General features: G+C 55.0%; 6 protein-coding genes across 6 annotated transcripts; 4 read left to right on the forward strand and 2 right to left on the reverse strand.

Moving 5' to 3' along the window:
• Positions 1-463: 463 nt before the first annotated feature.
• On the reverse strand, positions 464-1,876 carry KVR01_013682 (uncharacterized protein). The gene has a single exon (XM_044792577.1). The coding sequence runs from the start codon at positions 1,670-1,672 to the stop codon at positions 686-688; it is 987 nt and encodes a 328-aa protein (XP_044637327.1). The 5' UTR covers positions 1,673-1,876; the 3' UTR covers positions 464-685.
• Positions 1,877-2,523: 647 nt separating this feature from the next.
• Positions 2,524-3,528, forward strand: KVR01_013708 (uncharacterized protein; the record flags this gene model as incomplete). The annotated part of the gene is made up of 3 exons (XM_044782236.1): positions 2,524-2,670; positions 2,726-2,795; positions 2,873-3,528. 3 exons carry the CDS (start codon positions 2,524-2,526, stop codon positions 3,526-3,528), a joined length of 873 nt encoding a protein of 290 aa, XP_044637353.1.
• Positions 3,529-4,196: 668 nt separating this feature from the next.
• KVR01_013700 (uncharacterized protein) lies at positions 4,197-7,990 on the forward strand. The gene is made up of 3 exons (XM_044781484.1): positions 4,197-4,445; positions 4,495-4,605; positions 4,693-7,990. Exon 3 carries the CDS (start codon positions 5,148-5,150, stop codon positions 7,797-7,799), a length of 2,652 nt encoding a protein of 883 aa, XP_044637345.1. The 5' UTR covers positions 4,197-4,445; positions 4,495-4,605; positions 4,693-5,147; the 3' UTR covers positions 7,800-7,990.
• On the reverse strand, positions 4,737-4,991 carry KVR01_013672 (uncharacterized protein; the record flags this gene model as incomplete). The annotated part of the gene is made up of 1 exon (XM_044784876.1): positions 4,737-4,991. One exon carries the CDS (start codon positions 4,989-4,991, stop codon positions 4,737-4,739), a length of 255 nt encoding a protein of 84 aa, XP_044637317.1.
• Positions 7,991-8,338: 348 nt separating the features above from the next.
• KVR01_013688 (uncharacterized protein) lies at positions 8,339-9,667 on the forward strand (the record flags this gene model as incomplete). The annotated part of the gene is made up of 2 exons (XM_044792439.1): positions 8,339-9,091; positions 9,152-9,667. 2 exons carry the CDS (start codon positions 8,339-8,341, stop codon positions 9,665-9,667), a joined length of 1,269 nt encoding a protein of 422 aa, XP_044637333.1.
• Positions 9,668-11,362: 1,695 nt separating this feature from the next.
• On the forward strand, positions 11,363-12,273 carry KVR01_013677 (uncharacterized protein; the record flags this gene model as incomplete). Its single annotated transcript, XM_044783713.1, has 2 exons — positions 11,363-11,599; positions 11,683-12,273. The coding sequence occupies 2 exons, from the start codon at positions 11,363-11,365 to the stop codon at positions 12,271-12,273; spliced, it is 828 nt and encodes a 275-aa protein (XP_044637322.1).
• Positions 12,274-12,430: the final 157 nt, after the last annotated feature.

A 12,430-nucleotide genomic window follows, 5' to 3' on the forward strand; every position in this document is an offset into this window, starting at 1 on the left:
TGCCTGGTGATACATCTACTACACCGCAGGCAAGGCGGTGGGTATCAAGACAAACGCCGACTTCCCTACAACCGTTCTTATCAGCTCCTAAGGTAACTTCAATTATAATACTTTTACCAACCTAACCTTTATTAATACCAGTATATTCCAGACCTTCTTTAACGTCTAGATGTAGCTAGAGAATGCTGTATAAATTGTGGCGGATGAGGAGTAGTTCCTTGATCGTTTACGAGGTTAGTAATTGTTGATTTGGAGAGGTGTCACGGCTGTGAAACCTGCTGGCCGGGATGCAAGTGACTGTGGTCGTTATCTAGACTGGAGAGATCATCTCGACAACAAAGTAGGTGGAGATGCTCGGTGGATGCGTTGTGGGTAATACAAGGCTTCTGTTAGATTATAGGTAGTAAGTAGAGTGGAATAATAGTACTTAATTTGCTTACTTAGTTCTCAAGTGCTACTTAAGTGCTAGTATGTACAATAGATTTATAATGTCTCTCTAGTTTCGCTTCTACTCTACATATGTCCGAAGACATACAATGCGCCCGCATACAGTGGTATATAATGTCTAGACAACACCTTATCATAACCAAACTCCTTGGCATGCAATGTAATATGTTATCGCTCTGCTCATGTAAAGGCAGCCAGTTTTGAACCAAAAAACAAGCATTGATCCAGCCACCCGCGATTAAAAAGGGGGTTCACCACCTTGTTCGTTTTTCCAAGTCCCTGCGTAATGGTGATCGACCAGTGTAGGAGGCAAGGAGTCGGTGAACGCCTCATCGTAGAAATTCATCGGCCGAGAGAATGCGTAGCCTGGTAAGATCAGAACGTCACCCACAAGCTTGGGCTCGAGAAGAAACCATGAACCTTCCTCTACAGCTCGAAAGTCGTCATCAGACATGTTCATCTCCCGCCGCAGGCTCTGGAAGATGCTCCTCGTCATCCTCCTGGGCCCACAGAAGGTGACGATGTCTCCCATCATAGGCGGTGTGGCTGTGATCCCGGCTATGTCGACACCGTTATCTCTTGCAACACCCTGCACTCCTTTCAACAGGCCATCGATCGCAGTCAGCATGTGAGGCGAGCCAGGTTTTGCGAGGACCGTCCAAGTGGCAAGCTCATGTTTGGCCTCTCCTATGCCTTCCCAAGGTGTGTCGAACTCCCAGCCAACGACCATTGAGATGTTTTCTCTGTACTGTGGAGGAATCCAACTTTCGATAGGGGAGTTGCACGAGACATCGAGATCCGACCACATTCCTCCCTCGGCATAGAGCAGGAGGTAGCGAAGCCAGTCGGCCTTGATAATTTGTACGTTGAGTGCGAGAAAGGCCTCAACAAGGTCAGGGCGATGCGCGAATGTCTTTGCAACCCACGCATCCGCGGACAGGTCCGTCATGAATTCGACCGCATATGCGGGATTATGTCTCATGCAGCTGCCAGTCCACGCCACCGCATCCGCGCTGAGTCCCCTTGCCCCAAGCTTGTACCATATCTTTTTTGGGATTGCGTCGAATCCTATTCGGGCTGGTGCTGGCGAATCGATGGGATAGAGGGATAATTGACGGTCGTGAAGACCCCAGGCTTGGTAGAGGAGGAACACAATGCCGATGCCCGCGGCTAGTGTGAGCACCTGGCGGTTTTGCGAAGAGGGAGGGGCAATGAAGAGTTTCATCGTAGAATCGAGGCATCCAGACAGCAGGCAACCGATTTGGAATGGTGTAAGGCAGCAGGTGAGCGTCAAGATCCGACGACTGGAGCAAAGAAGTAAACGTAAACAATGTGCGACGTTGTTTCCTCCACTCCTATGAAGATAGAACACGGAAGGCAGACGATTTCCATTTAAGGACTGATGCAGGTGAAATTTCTATTGTATCGCTCCACCCCTGAGGCATATCTTCTCAGGCAACAAATCGGTCGGTTTACGACGATCTCCCCAAAAATAGGATGTCTAGGGATAAATAAGCGCTTAACCCCCTTGACCATGCATGTGAACTGCCGAGCTCTGGAGGGGCGCGGTTGATCCCTGTCGGCGGGTCCCTGACAAGTCTGGGAAGTGGTGGTTCAGTAGTCCGAAGCGCAGTAATATGTAAGCGCCGAGATACAACCAACAGTGGTTTGAAAACACTCTGTAACTGGCCAGGGCTCACTTAGGGGCAGATCCGGACACAAGCCCCGTTTGAATACCACTGTTGGTTGATCAGTGATTAAAAAACGCCGTCTGACTCGCTGGATCGGTCGACACAATTACTCGTAGGCTGCAATGAGGGAGGATGAGGTTGCAGTAGGATTGCTCCAACTGTTTTGGTCAACCGCTGGCGGCACCTAGCATGAGATACCGGGTGGAAGTCCAACGCCAGTACATGCCCAGGTGTTTGTATCGCCTTATTACTGTGTACTGCACTCCACTTCACCGGCACCTTGCCTCCACTTCTTGCCAGTGGTAGACATATCATTGCTCGCTGGCGATTTGCATCTTCTATTCTATTTGATTTTCGATTTCAGTGACACTTCGGTCTGTATTCAATGCGTTTCTGCGTCCGCAAATCGCTAGTGGCACTTTGGGCAGTCCTGCCTACTGCAATATCATTCGAGTTTGTGAATCCGTCCAGCCATGGCAGCCAGAGCAGCTTCTCACAAGGCTCGGCCTACCCGGAGCACTCAGTCCTCCAGGTCCGCTGGACCTCACCCTTCTCGGATCAAGATGCGACAGTTGCCTTGATTCCAGGTCAATACGAGCTCAACTCTAGCTTCCAGTAAATCTCCAGTGACGATAGGCGACCTTGAGTATATCGCGGGTGAGTCTCGCTTCAATCCGCTGCATTTGTGTTATATACATTTGTGAGGACGCGACCTGATATGTACTCGCCCCCAGAGGGCCAGGCCTTTGATAGAACGTCACGTCAGTGGATCGTGGTGACAAACAAGGACCTGAGTGTCTCCAACGTCTTCGTGATGATGCTCTTTTTCACAGGAGCCACAACCGCAAGCGACATGACCGTTTATTTCAACATTACGGCAGCCAGCTCAGACACTGTCCCAACAAGCACGTCAGATGCCTCGACAAGCGCGCCAAGTGCCTCGAGCAGTGCAGCTACAAAGGCACAATTGTCACCCACCACAACTGTCTCCGATCCTCCAGCAGGTGTTACGGCTTCGAACTCGAACTCAGCAACACCAAGCTCCTCCGACCTCAATGCCTCAGCGAAGATAGGACTAGGTGTTGGTATTCCTGCCGCGGCAGTGGTCGGTGTGCTGGCTACTTGGTTGATCTTGCGGCGCAAGAGAGCTCCCGCTGCACAAGGTCACAAAGGACAGCATCAACAAGATACGGTCATGCCCATGGGCACTCATGGACTCACTGGCCCCACCTCCAGACCTGTTTCCAAGGCCACAACATACGGACCTGCTTCTATTACAAATGGAAGTGTTCGTCGTCCTAACACGGCAACGGGCACGATGGTGTACGAGGCAAGCAATGAGCCGGCTAACGTCAGCGAGTTGTATGCGCCCACATACCGGGGCTACTAGATCTGCCCCACCTGGTGATTCTTGTCCTTGGATTGTCCCCTAGGATAGTCAGAATTATTTCACAGTGGACCTCTGGTATAGACAGGAGGTAGCTTGGTAGTACAGTAGGCGCGTATTGAATCAGAGTACCTAGATATATTTAGTGGTCACTAGAGTTATATAGAAAGGGTCACAGTGTCTCTGTAAAGAGTTGTTTGGATATCTGGATATGGGAAGTAATGGATGGGTGCAAGGTCCAAAGCAGCATAATGTGGCCGCTGTGAGACAGGAAAATCAATGAGTATCAATATTAGCATCCGACATTTTCCTTTTCAGTCTGCCCGTGCGTAACACAGTCAAATTCCTCGGGGCTTGATGCGCCTGGCGACCTGAAGGCTGACACCAAGGCCAAGGTTGACAAGTCCTAGATACCTACTGTGAGATGGCCACAAGCATACTTACTTAAGTACCCTAGGGTAGCATGTATTGTGTGGTGATGTGGGAGTAAGGAAGGGCCCATACAGAATACTTAGGGACCCAGGTACACTGGTACAAGTTATCAGTGCTGGCGTGCAGCTTAGAGTTCAGCTGTCAGACTTACAGGCACGGGTGACGTAATGGTTACAAGCACCGTCCGCTGCGGTTAGGACTAGCGGTTGAAGCTTGCCGCACCGAAACCTCTGCATCAAGTCACCACCATGCGCCACCAACAACCGTCTAGGTGACCATGGGCCCCGTCGCCGCCCAAACAACCTGAACACGGTCGCCAGTCAGCAAGCATCGGGTCCAGCAAGGGGTCAACAGGACTCGAGTCACTTGGTTCTGCTGTGCATCGAGCTGGCCTGCATTGCCTCTGGCCCACGTGTCTCGGAAGACGTCAACTGATTTATGCAAGAGGGTGCAAGTGTGGCATCAAACACGCAGCCACCAAGGCACTGGTCTGATCTTTGGTCTAATCGATTGATCCATATCTGATCCATCATCCAGACACATCCATCCATCAGCAGCCAAACGGGGCGCGGCACTCGGCACTCGACCCTCGACCCCCGACATTGACGCTCGACATTGACACTCGACCACCCGTGCCGAGGCTGTGCTGTGTGTGACCCTGGCCCCAGGCAGCTGTGCCCTCAACTGCCCTCCCTCTCCCATCATCAATCGACCTCACGACCTGACAACCTCAAGAGCACACTTTCCACACCCCCCACAGCCCTCAGATAAGCCTCTTGTCAGGCAGACAGCTCGGCAAGGTGGCTCTCTTCAGGCCCTTCCGACGCTTGTTCGGCCAGCCCCGTCCGAACCAACGCCAGACCCTGCTGCGCTTCCTCTCCCCCGTCGCCGTCCGCCAGAAATACCGTGAGCGCATCCTCGACTTCCGCCTCGACACCCTCCCCTACTATAAGCACCGCCTGCAGTCGCGCATCTATCGCTACATCCTCGCTCGCCAACAGCGCCGCCTCTCCAGCACCCGCTGGGTCGACCATATCAACAGGGCTGCCCAGCGCAGTCGCCGCTTGCTCCTCGGGCCACGCCCTGCTGCCGCGCGCCCCGCCCTTCCCCAGCACCGAAAGCACCTGCCCGTGCGTGGGGATGCGCCCGCCAGGACAGTAGGCCCAGCTGACAGGTCCAGGCCCGCCAACATGGCCCAGTCGGGCAGCGGTGGGAGCAGCTATGGCTACGGCTACGGCTACGGCTACGGTGACAGTGACCCCGGCCAGTCCTCCGACAGGGAGCCCGGCGCCCGCCGCAAGAAGCTTGCCGGCTTTGCCAAGAGTGTCTACCAGGCCGGCGTGGCCACCGCCTCCGAGATCCGCAACCAGTACGACAACACCAGGATACGCGGCGTCGTCGACGTCGACGACTCCTCCTACAAGGTCTCCATCCCCGGCTCCTTCCCCGACGTCTCAATCGTCAGCAAGGGGGACGAGCAGATGGTCCTGTTCCCCTCCTACGCCGCCAGGCATGTGAGGCGCTTCACCGACGACGACAGGCAGGCATCCGCCCATGTCGAGGGCGAGCGCAGGGACGCCGACCTCAGCGACGAGGACTACTGGCGCAACGAGTGGGCCAGGATGGAGGACAAGAAGGCTGTGGTCGATGTCGACGTGCGCGGGTGGGTCTATGCGCCGCACAAGGGCCCAATGACAAGGAAGAACAGGGTCCTCATCGGCCTGGCAAGGAGACTGAGCGGCGTGCCGCAGCAGACCCACCAGCCATCTGGCCAGTCCGACTCCCTCAGGACCGGCCATGAGGCACGTGAGGATGCCAGGGAGCAGCAGAAGATCGATAAGGAGGCCGAGATGATCGAGCGCCGCGGCCAGGCTGAGAAGGAGGCCGCCGTCAAGGGGGGCTACAGCGAGACGCCCAGGGACGAGGACTCGGAAGGCGAAGGCCCAGCACCCTCGCTTCGGAGTCGGAGCGCGAGCGGAAGTGCCACGCCCATGTCTGAATCCTCGTCTCCGAGGCTCTCTGCGCGGCCTTATGCCAACAACACCGGCGCCCCTGTGGAGCTGACAGAGGCCGAGCTGGCCGTGGCCAACGCCAACCTGATGGCCCGCCTCGGCCCGTTCCTGACCACACCGCTCGTCGAGCTCCCCGTGACGCTGTTCTTCTACAACGACGACCAATCCGTGTCCAGGACGGTCATGACCAACGACGCCGGCCACTTCTATATCAGGGCGGCCCTGGACTTCGTCCCCACCCACGTCCGTGTGCTGGCCAACGAGAAGCTGTCGGCAGTCGAACCCGTCGATATCATCAGCGACAATGGAGTCAGCGTCATCAGTGATATCGACGACACCATCAAAAAGTCCAGCATCTCCATGGGTGCCAGGGAGATCTTCCGAAACACCTTCATCCGCGACCTCAAAGACCTCACCGTCGCCGGTGTCAAGGAGTGGTACGGCGAACTCCACAAGATGGGCGTCCAGTTCCACTACTGCTCCAACAGCCCCTGGCAGCTCTTCCCCGTCATTGCCACCTTCTTCGGCCTCGCCGGCCTTCCGCCGGGGTCGCTCCACTTGAAGCAGTACAGCGGCATGTTGCAAGGTATCTTCGAGCCTGTGGCTGAGAGGAAGAAGGGAACATTGGACAAGATCCTCCGCGACTTCCCACGGCGGAGATTCATTCTCGTCGGGGACAGCGGCGAGGCTGATCTGGAAGTGTACACTGATCTGGCGCTCGCGAACCCGGGCCGGATCCTTGCCATCTTCATACGCGACGTCACAACTCCAGAGCAGGCCGGATACTTCGATTCTGCTTTCAGCACTCCTCCCCCGGCAGCCCCGCCAAGTAGACAAAGAGCCACCGATGCACAGACACACTCGAGGAAGGATTCTGGGAGCGACCACCCTGACCGGAGGCCGGCCCTGCCATCGCGAGCTACTGCTCCACCTGCAAGACAAGAAGCGCCCGACGAAGACTTGATCGACTTGTCGGAGGAGCCTCAAAATATGAGTGCGAAGGAGGAGAGAATCTTGGAGAAGTCATGGGCAACCCCCTTGCCGTCAACCGCCGCGCAGGATCAGGCACCGCGGAAGAAACCCCCTCCTCCGAGACCCAGCAAGCCCGCTGCACTCAGGGGCGGTTCCTCGGCGTCGCTGAAGACTGAAGCGCCCAGCGGTGGGGGCGGAACACCCACGCTGGGCAAGAACCTACATCCCTCCCAGTACAAGGGTGCAGCCGCGCACCCCCTAGCACAGACACAGAATTCATCGACTCAGAGCTTGGGCAAGAGTCCGACCCTCCCTCCCCGGAAACCAAGCAATGGAAACAATAGTAATGCCGGCTCTATGAGGTCCAACACCGATTCCCCCAACGCACCGTCCCCTTCCGCTTCCCACTCTGCGTCATCCAGCAAGCAACCTCCGCCGCCGCCGCCGCCGCGTCGCCGCGGTACACCTTCCCTGGCCAATGCCAGCCCTGGTCAACATGTGTTGAGGCGCGCGACGTCCAACTCGGACATCGACAGCCTGAACCTGGATTCGTCAGCCCCCATGTCGACACCCAGGCCTGGACCCCCCAATCGGACAGGGACCGCTTCCACTTTCGACTCCATCCTGGGGTCAACCACGGGGCATACCATGCAACAAGGCGGCCAGAATCTGCCGGTAAACAAGAAGCTAGAGTTGTGGCTGCGGAGGCTGGAAAGAGCTCACGAGGCTTTGGAGCGGGAGGGCGTGAGACTGTACACCTGGCGCAGGGGGGAGGATGTCGTATCAGAGGCGGTGGGGATCGTCAAGGAAGCCACCAAGCACAGTACTAGTAGAGGCACGGATAATACCCAGAGGTAGATGAGAGCCCTGTTTTTCCTTTCCATATGACGCCCAGCTTCTGTAAGTGGATTCTACGCGCAAGACTTGCGGCATGAGCACGGCGTTGGCAAGGGTGACAACACAGGCAGGGATACCACGCAGGATTACCATCTTTATATAATATCGTCAAAGTATACGCGACCTGAATTACTACAAGGTGTTTTGTATCATGTACAGCTTGACGTGCGCGGTATTGTGCCCTTATCGAACTCTCTATTTCCCTAGGCAGGGTTCACGGGAGATCGGCAAGCAAGCTTTGGCTAATAAGTCATCATGCATCATGGCAGTTGCACTAATCTTGCACAATAGTTCCCGTTCGCTTCTCCACTTCATAGACAACGGTAAAAGAGACCTTGTGGTTGATAGCCTCGCCGGATGACTCACATGGACATGTGACAACGTCTAACAACACCCATGAAAGAAGCGGTTGCACCTCTGAGCTCGTCAACAGTCTCGCTTGGACGTCCTTTTTGTTACGGTCGAGAAGCTTCTTCTGAACCTGTGATACGGCAACTTGCATGTCATTGATGTGCTCCGTCCAAGAGATGGACTCAGAAGCCCTTCTCAAGGCCATAGAGGCTGACACCCGGGCACACATCTCGTTTCTGCAGCATTTTGTCCAGGCCGCCTCTCCAAATCCACCGGGGGACACCCGCGCAGCAGCTGCCGTGATCCGTGACTATCTCTCTTCGCAGTACGGCATACCGACTCGAATCATCTCTCCTGGCGGACAGGAAGCCCCAAATGTAGTCGCTGAGTTCGTCTGCGGAGGGACACATGGACCAAGGCTTGCCATGAACGGGCATATAGACGTGTTCCCCGCTGGGGACGGCCACGACTGGGAGCGCAGCCCCTGGTCCGGAGATATTGTTGATGGGAAGTTATTCGGCAGAGGGACGGTGGATATGAAAGCAGGGACCGCCGCCAGCGTCATTGCCTTCGCCTACCTCCATCGCTACAAGGAGGATCTGACGGGCAGCGTGGCACTTTGCGCTGTCAGCGATGAGGAGACGGGCGGGCGGTTCGGGACGAAGTGGCTACTGGGTCATGATGAGGACGGAAATGAGCTTTCTGAGGGGGAGAGAAGCAAGTGGGCCGGTGAAGTGACCATCAATGCCGAGCCTGGAGGTTTGAACACAATCCGCTTCGCAGAAAAGGGGACCCTGAGGTTGACCTTTATCGTTGATACTGGGCCGGGAGCCCACGGGGCTTACACTCACCTGCAAAAAAGCGCAACGAGGATAGCCGCCCAATTGATCTCCGAACTGGCTGTTGTGGAAGCTATCGTCCCGGATTTGGAACCCGGCCTCAAGGCGTATTTGGAGCGAGAGGATGTGAGGGGTGCCATCGACAAGGCCATGGGCAAGGGTGCGGCAGACATTGCCATGAAGTGCACTCTGAATATTGGAACGCTCCATGGCGGTCTTAAGGTTAATATGATACCAGGACAGTGTTTCTTCGAGGCAGACATCAGGATGCCCCTGGGGCTCAACTCCGACCATGTCATGGCTGTGATCCATCAGACATTGGCCAAGTACCCAGAGGCCAAGGTCGAGATCCAGACAGCAGCAAGCAATCCAGCGGCTGCGTGTGCGCACGACCACCCAATGGTGGATATCCTGGCACGGAATGCAGCAAGAGTCACAGGACGAAAGCCATTGGCGATACCAAGCATGGGAGCGACGGATTGCAAGTTCTATCGCTATCGCGGGATTCCGGCATACATCTTTGGTGTTTCACCGGATACTATGGGCGCAGAGGACGAGAGAGTATCTATTGAGGACTTCCTGGCTGTCGTCAAAACACATGTGCTCGCCGGCTGGGAGTATCTCGGAGGATCTGTATAAAACCCACTCGCTTCAAGCAAGACAACTTAGAAGTATGGCTAAGTTACTGGGAACTCATTGCCCTGTTCTACGATCCATGACCTAACGGACTTTTGAGTCCACAAGGCTGCGCCTTGTCCATAAATTGAATTAAATTCATGTTCTTGGATATGAGAAATGGCATATTCTACGTAAGAGATGGTCCCTCGCTCTTACTCTCTTGAGTCTCATAAGCTGCCTAGTGATAGGTGTTAATGGTTCGGACCCCATGCTACATCCCCCTGAAGGTGTCAGCGCGAGAACGAAACAGGTGTTTAGTCCTCGATCCCCGGGGCCTTGCTCTCAAACATTGATTTCCGGGTGTCCAGCGGTGCTCTTTTTCCAACGCACTCAGGGTTTTGACCGAATGTCTAGCACTCACAACGTCTTCAAAACCCTCACGCGGTGACCGCCCTCGCACATTCGTATCACCCTGACACAATTCCGTGGACTATTTGACTGATATTTCCGGAAAACGCAGCCCCACGATAGACCGCCAGGTCACTCAGGAGGGATATTATACGGCCTTCATTCGAACCAAGACATCATTTACGAGCCCGGATAAACATTTACCACCGGGATGTAACGTGTGCAACCGGGAGTCTCAATACTGAAAGATAGAGCACTCATTCAGTTATCCTACTCGACTCCGCTCGACAACTGCTTAAGCGAGCTCTATACGTGCGCTGTTTCCATCGCCGCGGACTTCCGAGCTCGAAACTGTACGTGTTCACATTACGTGTTACACCACCTGCGAGGCTTCCCGATGAGGGAGGTCTGCCAGATGAAGGAGGTCGTCTTTCTCATCCTGTGTGCTTTTTCTATACCACGTCTGGGCATTTCTGGGCATCTCTTGGCGGAATCGCTTGTCTGGTTGAGCTGACCGCTGAGGAGCGCCGGCGCGTGCGCTCTGTCGTAGAGGAAGAGCGCATGCAGGCACATGAACGAAAAGCACAGCCAACCAGAGGTCAATTATTGCCGGGCCGGGCGGCACATGCTGTGCCACGCTCAGGGCTGTTGACGGAACATGCATAGTAATTTGCGGAGTAAGTACATGAACCCATGCCTTATCAGAGCAGCCTACATGCCAAGTCTGCGTGCGCGAACCAAGAGCAAGATAAAGCAGCCCCAATGCTGCTCTATCTTTCCAGGTAAGGCAACATGAGTGTTCTGGTGACCCATCAGGCCTCCATTCACGCAGCGCCGTTGCTTACCTGCAGGCATGCTAGTCTCCATGCCGAACGACGGCCGAACGCGTCTTGACATCGCCAAGACTTCAACAGCTAATTACCGGGCGACTCGACGGATATGGGGTTGCAACCTGGTGATAGCTGGACCTAGCTGCGCATATCTACTTGCACACCTGGGCATAGACTTGCTACCCATCCATGGAAGTGGTGCTACCCGGCAGATTGTATTAGAAAGGAAGGTCGCGAAATTAAACGCGCAATCTCTCGACGAGTGTGTTCAAAGGTCTGCAGATACGGGGGCAGCATGTAGACGTTACATGGCTGAGAATGCGCCGAGTATCGCTGACAACTTCTATTGTGTTGACTATTAAAATAGTCAGACCTGCCCTTCATTTGTGGCTGTCAAAGTCGCATCACTCTCACCAGTATTACATTCGCTGTACTTAGGAACCCACCGTCATTCGACACTTGCCACGGAAAAGACAGGATGCTGTTCAAAACCATCTTTGCCACTGCCATCGCGGCTTCCCATGCTGTTGCTCAGCGCGCTTGTGGTGCTCCTCAGCCCACAGAAGAGGAGATAGCCATAGCGAAGACATTCTACCAGATCGAGAAGGAGGCTCGTCTGGCTGGCAACGCGACCTCGGCTGCGGCCACCATTGATGTCAATGTCTACTTCCATGTGTTGGCAACCTCAACCTCCGCGTCTGGAGGTTATCTTAGTGTACGTCCCTCGTCACCGTCTATTTTAGTCCAGACCTTCACCGTCTCGCATCAACAACGTGGCTGATTTCGTACACCAAATAGTCAAGCCAAATCAGCTCACAGCTTGCCGCTATGAACACGGCCTTTGCTCCACATGGGATCAACTTCGTCAATGCCGGAACTGACTGGACTGTTAACTCTAACTATGCCAATGACCGCTCCGAGACTGCCATGAAGAGAGCTCTCCGAAAGGGAACCTACGCGGATCTCAACCTGTACTTTGTCTACTCGATGAGCTACCTCGGCTACTGTTATTTCCCAACCAGCACCAGCGGCTCTGACAGCAACTTCTACCTCGATGGCTGCACCATCCTGTCATCCACCGTTCCCGGGGGCTCTGAGACAAACTACAACCTGGGACTGACCGCTGTCCACGAGATAGGACACTGGTTTGGCCTGTATCACACATTCCAGGGTGGCTGCTCTGGTGGTGACAGTGTGGATGACACGCCTGCTGAGGCCAGTGCTGCTTCTGGCTGCCCAGTGGGCCGGGATACTTGCCCGGCGGCTGGCGTCGACCCAATCCACAACTACATGGACTACACTTACGATACATGCTATGAGGAGTTCACGCCCGGTCAGGAAGACCGAATGTACTCTTTCTGGGACCAGTACCGCGCCTCATTCCAGTAAGGGCATCAAGACGGGGATTGAAAGGATCCTTATCATCACGGCTACAGTTCTCTAGTTGTCTGTATCTATCAAAAGGGGGTGTTTCATTGGCGAGCTTGGGGGCTGATCTGCGCATACTGCAAGGCAAATCTGTCTTTTGGAGTGGGCGGGGTGTGGG

Source organism: Diaporthe batatas, assembly GCF_019321695.1.
Source record: "Diaporthe batatas strain CRI 302-4 chromosome Unknown Contig00030, whole genome shotgun sequence".
In the NCBI taxonomy this organism is placed as follows: domain Eukaryota; kingdom Fungi; phylum Ascomycota; class Sordariomycetes; order Diaporthales; family Diaporthaceae; genus Diaporthe; species Diaporthe batatas.